The sequence below is a fragment of the Mastigoproctus giganteus genome, chromosome 10 (genome assembly GCF_048544385.1).
Source record: "Mastigoproctus giganteus isolate SK-2022 chromosome 10, ASM4854438v1, whole genome shotgun sequence".
Lineage (NCBI taxonomy): Eukaryota > Metazoa > Arthropoda > Arachnida > Uropygi > Thelyphonidae > Mastigoproctus > Mastigoproctus giganteus.
Genome location: NC_143584.1, coordinates 177,923,622 through 177,940,429, shown reverse-complemented (window position 1 = coordinate 177,940,429; position 16,808 = coordinate 177,923,622). Strand labels below are relative to the sequence as shown.

General features: G+C 37.0%; 1 protein-coding gene across 3 annotated transcripts in view; it reads right to left on the bottom strand.

Moving 5' to 3' along the window:
* LOC150079575 (sodium-coupled monocarboxylate transporter 1-like) overlaps window positions 1-16,808 on the bottom strand; it is a 49,172-nt gene that overhangs the window by 7,857 nt on the left and 24,507 nt on the right. For all 3 annotated transcript variants that reach the window (XM_090384117.1, XM_090384116.1, XM_090384115.1), the window contains exons 2-12: window positions 15,388-15,453; window positions 13,193-13,244; window positions 9,676-9,743; window positions 9,320-9,474; window positions 8,984-9,124; window positions 6,623-6,752; window positions 6,291-6,379; window positions 4,048-4,163; window positions 1,253-1,320; window positions 889-975; window positions 392-558 (exon numbers count right to left, since the gene is read on the bottom strand). In XM_090384117.1, coding sequence (XP_090240243.1) covers window positions 392-558; window positions 889-975; window positions 1,253-1,320; window positions 4,048-4,163; window positions 6,291-6,379; window positions 6,623-6,752; window positions 8,984-9,124; window positions 9,320-9,474; window positions 9,676-9,743; window positions 13,193-13,244; window positions 15,388-15,453 — 1,139 coding nt within the window. The remainder of the gene's footprint in view (window positions 1-391; window positions 559-888; window positions 976-1,252; window positions 1,321-4,047; window positions 4,164-6,290; window positions 6,380-6,622; window positions 6,753-8,983; window positions 9,125-9,319; window positions 9,475-9,675; window positions 9,744-13,192; window positions 13,245-15,387; window positions 15,454-16,808) is intronic.

Sequence of the window (16,808 nt, the reverse complement as noted above, 5' to 3'; positions counted from 1 at the left end):
AAATAGTAAGGATATCTTTATGGATTAATGCTGAATAAGCTTTGTTTTTTTTTTATGTCATCTTACGCTGCTACTAATACTATTCTGTTATTCTGAATATGGTAAGCTGGAAGGGGTAAATCGTCAAATGTCAGCTCAATATGGTGGATAATGCATGAGTAACGACCACGGATGGATTGGTAGTTAAGAGGGAAATGTTTTGAGGAGCGCCCCTCTATTTTTTTTTCTCTCAGCTAAAGGTATCCCTTACTTATCGCTGGGGTTAGTGACTGCAGAACCCTTGCGGTCGGCAACACGCTTACGTTGTGTTTAATGTGCAGTAATATTAATCCAGAGAGACCATATAAATATGTCAGAAGTTCATCAGAATTAGTAGAGAAATGTAACTTACGATGCTTGAATGGAAGGGTCAGTAGTTGATATGAAGGTGAAGTTGTAGAGTTCTTGACATCCCTCCACTGAGATGGGGGCTTTGGGAGTGAAAGGTTTGTTCACAAATGCTCCCATTCCAATCCATAGGGCAACCACAAACCCAGAGAGAAGTCCAACTGCAGCACCCTGTCAAATGAAATAATTAAAAAGAAACCTATCTACAATAAATAAGAAAAAAGTTTTTTTTTTTTTTTTATATCGGTCAATGTTTGCACGAAATATAATTGGAATTCGAACTCTAATAATTTTCGGTTATCAATGATTAAAATCAACTTAAAAGAATTCAAATCTTTTGTTAAAAATGTGTGAAAATTATCAAGAAAACGTAGCAATACTTATTAAATTTAGACAATAAACTGACTCGAGTCGAAGACAGATTTGTAGTATATGTAAGCAAGTATATTAACATGTTTTAAAATAAAATAAAACCGAATAGAAAAATAAAATAGAGCTTACCGGTGTAGTAACGAAGGGAAAGAACATTCCTAGAGTGAATACTCCCAACATAGGCCCCCCGACCATACCATGGATGGTCAGTGCTGCCTATAAGAAAACGATATTTTTAATAACACAATTTTTATTAAATTGACAGACAGTAACAACTGATTTTAATTGTGAACGTAGAGCAGGTCAGCGTTTTTTTATTATGTGACGTTGAGATAAAATCTTACAGATTATTTTTACCCACTCTTGAATGTAAACTCAAGCACAATTTTTGCAAATTTATGTCACTGAATATACAAGAACAAAATAGTTAATCATACAGAAAATTCGACAATAAGATACCATCAAAAACTATAGAAATTTAAAGAGTAGTTACCTGTAGAACTCCACCAAGTTGTTGAGCAACAAATACAAGGGCAATTGCTACCAGACCATAAACCATGGCTGTAAAATACATAAAAGGATATTTGATTACTTAATGAATCGACTTCATGATAAATTCTTAATTCATAATAATAAATAGTCATCTCATATTGAACAACTAGTCCAAGACAATAATACGCAATTTACAGACATAATATAGATGAAGAAACTTTTTTGGTTCGGAGACAGGGCGAAACAAACTTGCCTACTTGAGTGGGTAAGGAACTGTTTTTTCGTTCGTGATATACACTATCTTACCATTAATATCCGGACACTTCTCCATGGATGGGGAAACAGGTCCTATGCATGCAACACATCACAGAACCTGCTATAAATATGCACACTGGGGTTCGAACAGACAATTGCAAAGGTGGGCAAGCAAGATGACACGTTCAACAGAATTGATCACCTCAGCAAATGCTAGACACTGATTAACATGATGTAAGGAGCGTGAATCCTGGCCTGTAGAGCAGTGAAAACAGTCCTATGGACGGATGAGTCGAGGTTCGCACTCTACCAGTGTGATAGCCGTTCCTGGGTGTGGCTAATGCCAGGGGAACAGTTCCTTCCTTATTGTATCCTGCCGACAATGAAGTTTGGTGGAGGCAGTGTCATGGTATAGGGCTCCTTTCATGGTTTGACTTGGCCCCATTAGTCGTTATCGATAAAACTATGAATGCTGTGTAATAACAGGACATCCTGGACAATTCTGCACTTCCAACATAATGGCAATACTTCATCGTATCAGCAAGACAACGCGCCATGCCATACTGCTCGGGTCGTAACAGAGTGGTTTGAGGACATGGGTGTGAAAAAGTTGGATTGGCCAGTCCAGAATCCTGATCAGAACCCTGTCGAGCATCTTTGGGATCTATTGGATCGTCGGGTACGTGCACGTCGAGATCGCCCAAAGAACAAGACTGAACTGGTGGCTGCGTTAAAGGCTGAGTGGAGGAACATATCATGTGACATTTATAAAAAGCTGGTTGACAGTATGCTGCGAAGATTGAAGGCTATCATAAAAGCAAAAGGTTTCAGCACAAAATATTAAATGACACAATAAAAGCTCTTTTTTGTCTTTAGGCAGGTGTCCAGATATTAATGGTAGCGCACTGTATAAACAATATAGGCAGTGGAACATTTTTAGTTCTTGGAGTCCTTCTCGCGGGTATCACAGTGGTTATAAATACTGTCTTCTTTACGCCGTGTAGAAAACGTCTGGGTTCAAATCCCGTCAATGACTTGAGGAACTTTAATGCGCCGTATTCACACTGATGGCTGAGTTGGTCAGTTTTTTCGATCCAGGAAAGCAGATAAGAGGACACATGCAATTTACATACGTAATAGACGTGGGTGTATGAGTTTGTTTTCTTGGCTAGTCTTAAATATGATTTTTTTTATGTTCGAGGATACAAAAATATATACGACATGTGCGGTGTGTTTTGTACCAAACACACCGCACAATCATTTTTGGGCGATTGACAGGCTTCATCGTGCAGCTATCATGGACCGTCTTAGTAACCTTTGTCAAAACTTACCTTAATTCGGCTGTGGCAGATGTGATGGTGTCTCAATTCTGACTTCATACACTTTTTATTTTTGTTTTATTCTACATTCTTTAGCGTAATGTGGGATAATCTGTTTAGATGTCTATAAACACAGATGTGAGTAGCACAGTGGAAATAAGCACCGTCCTCCCTACACTGGAAAAGGCCCAAGTTCGAATCCCGCTAATGGCGCGAGGAACTTTCATGGGTCTTTTTCGCTCCATAACTGAGTTAGTCGGTCTCAACTAGTTTTATGGACTTTTATGGATAGAACGCAATTTATGGACTCACACATGGATAGATGAGGGCGTTCTCGGGTGGCCCTAATATGATAGTTTTAATCTGTTTGCAACAGACTCCAGAGGACAGTCTCCTGCTTTCCTGGGTCGGGAATCATGGTTTCACAGACCTTTATTTAATAATAATAATAATGATAATTTGATTTTCATCTGTTTGATTGTCAGTTGATATCTTGTATGCTGTTTGGTTTCGATCGGTATTTATGGTTATGATTTTTCCTGAATCCGTTAATGTTATTTACTCGATGAGTAATTAGTCTCATTAGTCTCCTTTGAATTCTATGGCAACCCGTGTTGAAATGCCATAGACTACGTTGACTGATATTCATTTTTGGGGTCCTTTCAACAACTGTTGAAAGGGCCCCGAAAATGTTCCTCCAGTCATCGGTATCAGAACGTTGTATCTCTCCATTCTGTGCACGGTCGTTACTAAGTCACAAGCTTCTCTCACTCTTCTATGTTTCAGTGCCGCTTAAGTACTGTGATTATGATAGTTGATGAGTGATGCTTGGGAAGACTTACGGTGCAATCCAGTATAATCATTCTCAGTTGGACAGTGGAAACTTTTATGAGTATTTTTCACACTGGCCAACTTTTAGTCTCGGGCGAGTGTAGCATATTTATTTTCTCCCAGGAACTCAGGTTTTTCATCCACAAAAAAGGAAAACTGACAATAAAATATACGTAGTTTACAGACGCGAGATCTTGACACATCATGGTCTTACTTGTCTCGGCGCAAATTCTGCATATCTCGCTGAGATCTGCAGATTATTTAGAATATGCGCCGAGGTCTGCGTTACATTGTATGAATAAGAATTTATCAAAGAAAAGAAAACCGAAGAGAGTTGAACTGGTGTCCAGGTTCTGCCCTGAATCAGATACAAGAACTATTCTATGCATACCTAGAATTTTGGTGATCCGAGTGGCCCACAATTCACTAATATCTTTTTTAATGTAAGCTTTAATGAGGTCTTCCAGCGTTACGGCAGCTAAGGAATTCACTCCAGAGGATACTGTGCTGGAAGGAAAAGATACTACTATAATTGAGCACGATGTTAATACAATTCAGAATATTATTTTAATAAGAATGCATGCCAGAATAAGTCTCAGACGAATGATGTGAAAACTGAATGTCGTATTATTTGATTATTAATTGAAATTGTATGGTAAATACAATTGAGTATTTTGAATTTACATTCACTCATGAAAGAAGTTTTTAGAGATGAGTATAGGAGATGTCCATTGAACACTAATTTGGAGTTAAATGATTTTATAATAACAAAGTAAAGTTGTAGAGAAATTTCTGCAGCTAAAAAGGTGAACAAAGCAGTTGGGGTTGATGGAATCTGTCCAGTTATATTAAGAGAAACCACAAAAGAGGTGGCTAAACCATAATAAGTGAGAAAATACATTCAGAGGGAATACCGGAGATTAGAGATGTGCAAGTGTATCCAATATTCACAAGATTGTTCAAAGGATGAAGTGGGTAACTACAGACCTGTCAGTTTAACCTCTGTTCCCGGAAAAATAATGGAATCATAGTTAACGAAGTAATACAAGGTCATCTTTATAGGAGTGGTGGTTTCTTAAAGGAAGATTGTATCTGATAAATACTATGAGGTCATGCAAAGAATAATTTGGACATCATCTACTAATATGTCATTAAAGCCTTTGATACTATACGATATATGCAATTGTTTTGTAAATTGGAGCAATTTAGCATTTTAGGGAAGTGTTACTTCCCGACAATGCTATGGATCATAGAAGACAAAGGGTGGTTAAAAATGGCTACAGTTCTTCATGGACTAATATGGCGATTGAAGTTCCACAGGCGTCAGTGTTCAGTCCAATGTTTTTAATGTTTATTAATGCCATTGATGCAGGTATTTGAAGTATGATGCCTGTGTTTGCTGATGATATAAAGGTGGGCACAGTGGTAAATGGTAGTAATCAGGGTATGCTGCTTCAAGAGGATATACGTAAATTAAGCATGTGGGCTGTTGAGTTTAATGATAAATTCGTGATTATGAATTTATCAATTAAACTCAACAATAACAATTAAACTACAATATATCATATTAAATGACACATTGCAGTTGAGTTTAATGATAAATTCAAAGTACTCTCAGAATCTCAGAATAACATACATACTAATAAGCAGTAATCTCAGAATAACATACATACTAATAAGCAGTAATCTCAGAATAACATACATACTAATAAGCAGTAATCTCAGAATAACATACATACTAATAAGCAGTAACATACATACTGTTTGGGTGGTACCAAACTCAAAGTAGTGGAGTATGATAAAGATCTAGGGATAATTGTACAGTCTGACAAGAAATTCTCTTCCTGCAGTGCAAACAAGCTACTAAAATAGCTCATGGGGTTCTGTCAGTGATATACAGGAACTTTGCAGACAGGGACAAAGAGTAGATTTTTCAATTGTATATAAGGCAATAGTTAGGCCATGTCTGGAATATTGTATACAGTTTGGAGACCTCATTTTGGGAAGAACATAGATTTGTTGGAAAGGGTGTGTTGGACGAGCAACAAGAGGTACGTTGGACGAGCAACAAGATTATTTGGGTGCACAAAAGGAAAGGATATTCTTATCAAGAAAGACTGGAATTCTGTAAATTGCAGTCTTTGGATAAAAAAAAAAAAACTAACTAGGTATCTATGCAGTGACCAAATTGAAGTGTATAAGGCTTCAAAAGGGCTAAGTAAACTAAATGCTGAATGCATCTTTTTTTTCTTTCTGAGATAAAACACACAAGGGGGCAGGCATAAATTTAAATTGGAAAAGGATGGCTGAAGAATAAATATGCGGAGATTTGGATTCAGCCAAAGAGTAATAAATTGTTGGAATAAACTTTCCATTTGGTGTTGTGGAGGTGGGTAGTTTGGAAAAAAAATTTTTTTTTTTTTTGGTTGGTGCTGTATAAGCGTTTTTCCTTGCATTATGTTTCCATATGATACCAATTGCAGTATAGTACACTAGTGTAGGAATTTCTCTCTGAATAACCACTCTTATACCACATAAGTCGTTTATAGTATAAGAATAGTTATTTAGAGAGAAAAAATTCTTGGAAAATCACCACGTTACGTCCTTTTCTAAGTATAGGAATGATTTTCTCACCTTAGGGCGCCACTGAATATTCCAGAAACAAAAAGGCCCGGAAGTCCAGGAAGAAATCCCAAGGTTTCCATCACAAATCTCGGAAATAGCTATCAACACAGAAAAATTTAAAGTTAAAAATAGAGTAAAACCAAATTACTGTATGAAGCTGTCAGATGAAGTAAAATTAATCTTTTACATTTCTGTAGGTTAATTCATAAGCTGTTTAAAACTATCGCATCTGAACAGAAATTTGGAACGAAATTTGTAATACCGTTGTTTAGTTTCCTTAATTATAATTACAGGTGGAGATAGGAAGAATGCAAACTATGAGGGTAATAATAAGAGCATACCTGATCTGGTGCGTCTATGATTTTAGTGGCTATTGGATCACAGGTGTGGTAGAATGCGAAGATGACTAAGCCTGCTAGACTGGTGATGAGAATCAGTATTATTAATGCTGGTAAGTTAATCCAAATGGCTCTGTAAAGAAATACAGGTTTAATTAATTATAATTTTCGCCTGTAGGACATTTAAATTATTAAGTAAAATATTCTTATACAAATTTGTATTATTCTTTTTTGTACAAACTGGGCATAGATTACATTGTTTTTGCATTTATTTGTATGCAGTTTGAATGATTCGGTGTTCTATCAGTTATATAATGGCCTTAATTTCACTTATAATTATAACATTTTTATGGCCTATTTTTTCTTAAATTATAGTTGAATCCAGATTCAGAGAATTAGCAAAATCAGCAAAATACTGAGCTTCAATTTCGAGTCTGTTGTTGGATGCTTTTAATAATTGAATTATCGTTAGCATCCAGTTTTATTTGTGAGATGCAGTCAGTTCTATTTTCTGTTTTTTTTAATTCATACGCACGACGTTTATTTTGTTATTTTATTTTCCCTAAACATGAATTTATTGCCCCTAACGATAAAATTAATCATTGGCGTCAGTGTGCATCCCTAATGTCCAGTGCCAGATTAAGGCACGGACTAGCAGAATCCTTGACCCGGGCGCCTTTCTTTAAGGGGCGCCAAATTTTACAAATCATGAAAAAAAAAATATATATCCTTAGTAAAGAGGGTGCCGAAAAACCTTTCTCCCGGGGCGCAAAAATACCTTGATACTAATACGCAAAAATACTGGTAATGACGTAAACGAGCTCTATATTTCAGGATGGAACAAAAGAACTGATTTTATCAGTTCTTTTGTTCCTCCCATCGAACATTTAGTGGCGCCATCTATTTTCAGTAACCAGAACTTCTGACGAAAGTTTTAATTACTGAAAATAGATGGCGCCACTAACCGAGCCTGAAAACATCCAAATTAATAAATGTTAAATTACCTATCAAGGAGATACCCTTCCTCTTGGAATCAAATATAAAAAAGAAAATACTTTTTTATAATATAAACTATTAAAGTTGTTCGCTGTAGAATCAGTGCCGTAAATGGCCCACGTGCGTCAAAAAATGGCTTTAGAATTAATTCTTTATCAAATCCTATTTGAATGTATTATAACATTTCATATCCTATTGTATTTCTTATAAATAAAATGCGCTTTTATGACGATAATCTTTTACATTTTCATGACGAAAATGTAAAAAATATTAAATTAATATTTCTGAAATGATTATAAGCACATTACACAGCAGAGAATCGCATAAATAAAATATCCACTGCAAAAGCACCGAAAGTCTGAAAGGCAGATTGACTTGTAGTCAATCTGCCTCCTTTTACAGCTGCTCTAATTGTAGTGGCCATCTTTTGTGAGTTTATCAAGCGCAGGAAGGTTCAGTTTTTTCTCCCTCTTTTCCTCTTTTATATTAATGACCTTTTTCCACTTATTGGAAATCCTATCCATAGATTTGCAGACGATAGTACACTACATTTCACCTTTTGTTTCAGTTACTTTTCAAATTGAATGATCTGCAGTTTCAGAAACTTTGTCTTGCGCAAACAGTCTCAACGTCTTGAATATCTACCACCAATTCTTTAATTTCCAATCGCAAGGTAATTAATAAAATGTAGCTAACTTCAATCCTTCTTGAAAAAGTGAGTCTCGGCGTTACTTTATTTTTTCTAAACAACTACTTACTCTATACAAATCTGAAATCCAGTCTGTCAATTTTTATACCTACATGTGTTTGGTGCTCTGAAAAATCTCCTACGAAGGCTCTCCACTTTCTGTCTCATAGACCTTCAGTTTCTGCTGTATGCCTTTTGACGCTACCATGGGTATTGTTACTCTGAATTGGTATCTGTAATTCCATCGCTCTCTTTGAAACAAGTGGAAACACTTGCCTCAACCAGTCAGCATTCATTTACTGACCAACTAAAACTCATAGATCCAACTTTTTCTCTTATTCATTTATCCTTTCCCCTTCCGTTTTCTATAACAGTCTTCCTTTGCATGTATTTCCCGAAAATTAAAATCTACAGAAATTTAAGTCTAAGGTCAACAAGTAGCTTCCTTCTTCCCAACCTACAAATCATGTATGGTGCTATAGATTATACCTTTCATGTTTGGGGGTTTCATAAAAATAAAAACAACAACAAAAAACATCAGTTCATGTGGTACCTGAAAACAGTCGAGGTTTTATTCCTACTATGCTTTCGTCACTTACAGTTATTATTTAATTAGCATAAAATATATTTTTCTATGAGTAGAACCTCCCACTTAGTCAATATGGACGTTCTGCACTTACGCTTGAGCGCCTCTGAGAGTAGCGATGGTGAGGTAACGTTGGACCATGGCTTGGTTTGCCGCATAGTTTCCCATCCAAGTGAAATATCCTCCAATCACTAACGCCCAGAAAGTGTGCCGGACAGTTGGATTCGGGTCGAAGCTAATGGAAACACAGAAAGAGGAAATCAGTTGAATACTTCACAGTATTCAAATTTTTAGTTACTCTTCTTAAAGAAAAATACATAAATAATATAATTTGAATGCGCATTCAGTTCAGTTGACCCTTTTATTTTCAAGAGAATAAGTTCCATTAATTAGCATACATAATTAGACACAGAACGGGAGAAAAACTTACTTAAAGAACTCAATTCGTTGGCCTTCTGTGCTTCTCTGCCAGACTACATCCATTCCTCCAAGGTCATAGGCTCCCTTGAAGACCACAACAAACATGGCAGCATACATAATTAGAGACTGGAAAAGATCAGTCCAAACCACAGCTTTCATTCCACCCTGTAGGTTAATTCAATGGATTTGGTATTTAGTTCATGCATCTGCAGTCAACTTTGTCGTAAATAATACAAACATATATGAGCTGCTGATTGAATTCTCATGCAATGTTTGTAAGACTATTTAGTGAGAAATACGAGAATGTTAATTTTTGTATCAGAATGATTACTTCTCTTAAAATATTCAAATTATTATTTGACTTACAATGCTGGTGTAGAAAGTACACACAAGACCCACAGAAAGGACGGAAAACCATATGCTGAGGCCAGTCACTGAAATAAATAATAAATGTTATCGGTAATTGCTTGTAATTAGTATTAACACTTGATAATATAGGAATTGTTCAACTGAAAAAAACTTTCGGAATAAACAGTTCACTCTTACACCATCAGTCTGTATTGCACACAGCTACTATACACTTGTAAATTTTCAGTTTTTTCACCACTGCATTCAAAAATCGCAGTGGTGAAAACTAGTTAGGGACATTTGTCCCTAACTAGTTGTTCACAGCACGCAAACTACAGCCACTGTTCTCGCCTCGCGTTAAGTATCCGACACCTACAGTATAAACAGTACAGTCTATACAGCAATACTGTCCTAAGGTGTCGTTGTCTGCAGATGTGGGATTATTTTCGGGCATATCTCAACTGTTTATTCCAAGTTTTCTTTACGTTATTTCAATCACTAAAAACAGTACAACGACAAGTGTAACTCTGCAGTGCAAAAACTCTGGGATATAGAAAATAAAGCTCCATTTTCTGTTCCAATGTAAATCTGATCGATGCAAAATTGACAGTATACAGTACACTATACAATACTATGATGTATTCGGACACATACAAAGTAGTTACAGTTACAGATATTCGAAACCGAATACAGTTTCGTTCATTCATTCTTTTATTGCTGCAACTTTTCCCGTTCAAGAGCACCAAGGAGTTATCCCGTAATTTCCGGCCCAGACTGCCGGATCTCCTATTATGCAGGAGTTTCAGCCACGGGATCAGACCCTGATTTCTTTTCTCAATACATGCAAAATTGGACTCCAGGGTTTTCAACCACGGATTATCTCTTAGATGAGATAATCCGTTTGCATGCCGGAGCGACATTGGGTAGCATTACCAGATGGGACTAGTAATATTCCTACGGCTGCTGCATTGGACCACATTGCACTGCTCGATGTCCTGCGGCTCTTCCTCTCCACTGAGTTAGTCTGGAGGTCTTTTGTGGAAGACGGTTTCTCCGCCTGTGGAACTACAGTTGAGGAGTCTAATTGATTCGTAATACCCTCTATTCAGCGGGGTCGCCAAAAGGCAACTCCAGTAACTGCACAGGTATAGGGCAGATCTTAACCTAGAGACTATGCAAGCTTGCGTTTAGTTCAGGCCTCATTAGGCCGCAGTGCTTTCCATTCGCCATACTGCCCAATTCCTAGTGTTGGACGACGGTACATTCAGCAAAAGATTTTATGCTGCTTGGGAGAACCAAGCAATAATGCAACGACTTATGCTGATAAATTTCGCTCTTCACCAAGCCCAGTCCAATATTAGTAGTGGCAACAATTCTTCCTTTCAAACTATCCACTTCCACAACGCCAGATGGAAGTGTGGTCCAATAATCAGTCACTGTCTGAAAGCAAATTTCGCACATATATTCTGCAGCCATCCGTTTTCAGTTTAAATTGGTCCCTTTATGCGTGTTTTAATTGTTTTAAAAGAAAGAGGAAGGATGCCATCAGCATTTAGTTTACTCAATCCATTTATAGCCTTAAAGACTTCAATCAGTTCTCCTGACAGTTGTCTAGTTTCCAGACGTTGCCACTTGCCGAACTGAAGCCTTTCTTGGTAAGAGTAGTCTTTCCTGTCTCAGACTAACCTTGTTGCTCTTCTCTGTACCCCTTCCAACAGATCTACATCCTTCCTAAAATGAGGCTTCCAGACCTGTATGCAGTACTCAAGATGTGGCCTAATCATTTCCTTAAACAACGGGATATGTCGTTATTCCTGCTGGAAAAATTTGTATATATCATTGAGAGAACCCCATTAGCTGTCCTCATAAATCATTAATAGGTTATGCCATTCATATCTGGTTGACCAATGCGGTTCATCCCTTTCTTTCTAGTGTTAAAATGAGCAAAGAACTCTTACCAACTTTATCATTATCCAAAAGCCTGTGCTGTACGACTCTCGCTGTATGACATGGAACGTTATCATACTGATATGGATAGGGTTCGTTTCCGCAGTACTATCACACTAGGCTGTGCGTAATTGTCCTAAACATCCAGGTAGGTTGTAGATTTCATAGTTTCAGGTATTGCCATCAACGGACCAATCAGCTGAAATAGCTCATACCATCAGGTCGCCTCCAATGAACATCTATATCGCCTCACAGTCAAGGCGATAAAGTTCAGCAGGAAGCGCTCATTTGGAAATCTCCACAACGATCCGCGACATATATTGGCTTCTAACTTATTGTTGCTGCACAGACTAACCCACTAGATTCACATTCGTATGTGAATCTCGTGGGTTAGTCTGTATGCGTGAGTGTGCCTTTTTTCACTTCGTGAGTCACGGAGTGAAAAAGCCTATAAAAGTTCGTCGCATTAGTGACGGGATTCAAACCCGAGCCTTTTTCACCTGGTGTGGGCAGAACGGTGACAATACCACTGTGCTGTCCGCGGAATGTTTATAGTAATGGTTGATTGGCCTCATTAATCACCTTTTTATGTTACATACGTCGATGTGCTTTCATTACACTCTTTCATTCTTATTCTCCAGTGTGGCCCTCCGATAATAAAAAAAAATTGGAAACCCCGGATGTTCTTGTTTATACTTCGGAACGACCACCAGAGTTTACAATAAATCATGAATACAAACGTTAATCGTATTTAGCAGTCACGGGCTTGAACCCCGGTCCACTCAAAGAGCGCTTGCTACTGCAAGAAGAGATTCGAATCGAGGCCTTTTCCACACGATGTTGAAGGACAACAGTTACGATGACAATGCTATCAGCGAGGGCTCTATAAAATGCAACTATTAATACACATTGAATATGACACATAAGGTGTACAGCAAGTCAAGGTGTTTATGCATAATTTTGAATTATAACTATGTATTTTTTCGGAGGATTTTAGCTAAGGTTCCATGATTAATCATCAGAAAATTTAATGACTTATAGATAGAATGATTGGATTACTGAAACTTTCAGATTATTGATTTCAGATAATAAATTATATTGGTCATGTAGTATTTCATGGCACTTTTTCTAAATGACTAAGACACTTTATCAAATTATTCATTTATTGGTTAGAAAACGATGTCAGTATTCTTGTATCCATTCGATATTTAATTTTTCCGAGTGTTATATGGACTTACTGGAATCTATATCCAGATTCTGCGTGAGGGAGACCATTAAGAAACTATATTAAAAGCACCAGAACAAAAATTATATTTTTGTTTAGCTAAGTAGTGATCTCAAAGTGTTTTTGATTTCCTTGTTAACATGATTTTGTATGTATAATCTGTAAAACTCATAAAAGATAGCGTATATAATGATAGTTCTGTCCTTTTATATTTATATTGATCGGTATCTCGGGGCAGCACGTAGTGTAAACTATCCGTGACATAAGGAGGTTTTAGGAAATTTTATCTCGTAGACCTTGCTTTCAGAGTAATAGATAACTGATCATTTTGCAAAATGAGGAACTTCGGACAGTGTACTTTACCTTCAGCAAGAGCCAGAGCCGGGGCGTATAAAACTACAGGCATGTACATCATCTGAAAGGCAAAGTATATAAAATGAATCAGTCATACTGTATATCTATAATCCATATCTCCAGAGTCAGATAGTAACTGTATGAAATTACTATCCGAATCTGAAGTTGTATATCTTGAAGGAAGGGAAGGATTCTAAGAAATAAACAGAGAAAAGAAGACAGTCTACTTGTATGTCTGTGGTGTTTATCGGAAAAAAGGAGATAAAACTCAAAATTGTATGTCAGTGTGAAAAGATCAAAGTGATATACAGAAGGAAGAAAGGTTATTTATTTATTGCTTTTCTGCCTATCTATTTTTATATTTAGTAGTTTCCAAGAAATGAAAAAATCTAAAAATCCATGCCGTATACCTTCAGGGAAAGATGGATTCACCTTGAAATTTTTAAAATTGTTTCTAGACAAGACTTCAGTCATTTCTACACATGACTTCCAAAAAGGAAAGATATTAGTTATTAGACTTATCCCCAAAAAGCTAGTCTGATCACATTATGATTCGGGTGCTCAATATCAATTATGAATGCTAACTGCGCAATACTATCCATTTTTTTGCTAACAGATTATAGTTAACTCCTACTCCATATTAACCAATAATAATGATCAGCAAGTCTAAGAAATCAATGACTTAGCTGAAAATCGCAGGGTCTCCAGAAATTGATCAGGGTACTTCTTGAGATTACAGACAGATGTGGCACCTCCCAAAAGCAAGGTATGTGAGCCTTCGGCTACGCCACTAGTCCTAGATCAGAGGAACACATCATGGGTGTACTGTCTCTACACAGTCTACCAATTAGTAGATCGAACCTTCTATGATATCACGAGAACTGTCATCTTGAGTGAAATACGAATTTGCTTTAATTCGAGCTACATACCATCTATATCAGGCCACTTTAGGAGTGAAATTCAAAACTACTGTATTGCTTAGCAAGTAACCAGAAAGTTCCATCTGACTTTAATTTGCCTGCCCTCCAGTCTAGCGGAGAAGAAAATAGCAAATAGGGCTTGATCAATTTGAGAAATTCACTGACGTGCGTAAACAACCAATGTGTTTTAATGCGGTGCTTTTTTAAAGTCCTTAGAACATGGCTTTCGCTCCAAGAAATATTTGGGACGAAATTATAATCGTAATAAATTAGACTGATTCAAATGTTCTTTGGTGTAATCTAAAGATTCTAATATTCCTGCTGGTGTCGTAAAATAATTACAGAAAGAAATCATACGTATCATTTATATTAACATCCTCTGGCTGTTCATATTTTACCTCTCGGATTCAGTTGCAGAATATTCGCTGTATTACTTGAATTTTGAAAGATTCGGTTTCGAGTCTTAATTCTTATTCGGTGTAAGAATTTACAGAAAATTTTCATCCCCCAGATAGGTAATTAAGCCTTAAGGCTCTCATTCAGTTTAACACAAAACACAGATACATAATGACCTATATTTTCTTGAGCGATTTCAGAAAACAAACTTACCCATCCTCCCTCATATATGAGGAGGCCAATCTTTTTGGCCACCTTAGTGACTCATGCTTTCTTCACAGTCTAATGCAGAATATCACGTAAACGGGCGCGATCCAGTCCATATTTCTACTTTTTACTGTAAACCGTTAAAAACAGCAACATCAAATCGATGTTGCTAGTTTTAACAATTCAGCTCACTGTCTTCTACAGGGGATGCCACTGGGTACAGTAAACTACCTCACTTCCTGTCATACTCCCAGAGTATCATTCCCATAATACCAACATGAACTCTTCTTTTAATACTCTAAGATTGAACTAAAGGCTCATTAGTCTTCGAAAGTTGATGTTTATTGAATAGGTGTCAACAAGACGCTAAGTGTGTAAGGGTATAGAAAGCAAAATCGTTGTGAAATTTTGGAGTAAAAAGATAGCGAATATATACTTCTGTCCAGTGTATTTTGACTGGAATTATTTTCAAATTAAAATGTATTTGATCATTTTCAAAAACAAAGAAATAATGCGAAAAATCATTTCATTTTGTTTTATTTCCCCTACCACATTTGGAGTACAGTTATTTGAAAATATGAAATAAAGAAAGACTATTCTGTGTGCATTAACACAGAATAATCTTTTTTATTTCTGATGGTGGATGGGAAAGTTGATAAATAAAAAAACGTGTACACTTACCATATGAATAGAAAAAACGGTAGATCCCATTGATCTTAGAAGACGGCTGAATCGCATTTCAAGATACTAGAAAGAAAAGAATAATTTTAAACTGTCCTGAACTGTAAATTAATTATGATTTAAAGATCAACTTATGTTGTTAATATAAAATTTTGTGATTTTGATGAATCTATGTTTGTCATGATTCATTTATTTAGAAATAAATTTAAGAAAATATTAAACTGAAGAAAATATAGAAAATTAAGGAAATGTTTTGCCCTGCTTGAAGATGAAATCTCCTCACTCTTACCCCTCCCAGTGGCTCTAAAAATTCACGAAACGCAGTGACAATAGATGGGTGAGAGAAGCAAAAGTCATTAATTGTCAACCATGACTGTAAGGGGAGTGTCTAAGTAGCTTTATGTGTGGAGGGAGGAGACCACTGTCGTGGGCTCTGGAATATTTACAGATTATCCACCCCTCCCCACAACTGCAAGTTTTTGAAAAGCCTTTCATGTAACTACATTGATTATCTTGACAGATTGCTAAACCTATCTCAACTGTTCATTTACGATTCATTTTTCCACAAAAATCATTTTAGAAGAATTGTAAATAACCTTGATACAAGAAAGTGCACGAGTCCCGGTGGCAGTTTTACTATTTCCTGTTATTTGTTATGTTTGTTATTTGGTTTTTAGGAGCATTAGCAACTAAGGCCATATTGCTCGGGGATATGCGGTGGTCATTTCCTGACATTTCCGCATCCTCCATATTTGGTGGTGACGGGCTCGAACCCGGGTCTAATCAAGAAGCGTATGCTACGCACTGCTGCTCCTTCCCACCTGGCTATGGAGGCGCCATTTCCTATTATACAGCAGTATTCGTACCAATAGCAACATATGCTTCGGGAGTCTGGTTTCATAGACCGTTAATGTTAAACTCCGTTCCAAGCTCATCTCCATTCAACGGATTATGATGCTTGCCATGCTCCGGCCTGCAGGACAGTGTCCACTGCTGCTCTGCAGGTCCTTGCTGGAGTCTTACCACTAGACCTGCATGTCATCTTCAAAGGTCTATGCTATCGTCTAAAGCACAGAGTTCCTGGCGAGGTTCTCGGCATCTCATGCAACCTAACTTGCTAACATAAAAGACGAGAAACGGAGAATCTGGAATGAACTTATCAGTGTGTGGCAATCACGATAGGATTCCAGTAATACTGGTCAAGTCACCCGCTCTTTTGTTCCTGCAGTTACCTTCCCTTTCAACAAGAACGTCCGCCAATGGTTTTCTCCCAGCCTAACAACATCGTATATACTTACTGGGCACGGCTCCATTAACTCCAAACTATTTCAATTTGCCTTGTCTGACACCAATCTCTGCTTCTGTGGTGTTGAGGAAACCTGGACGCACATTTTGTATCGCTGCAGCCTGTACCACGATGA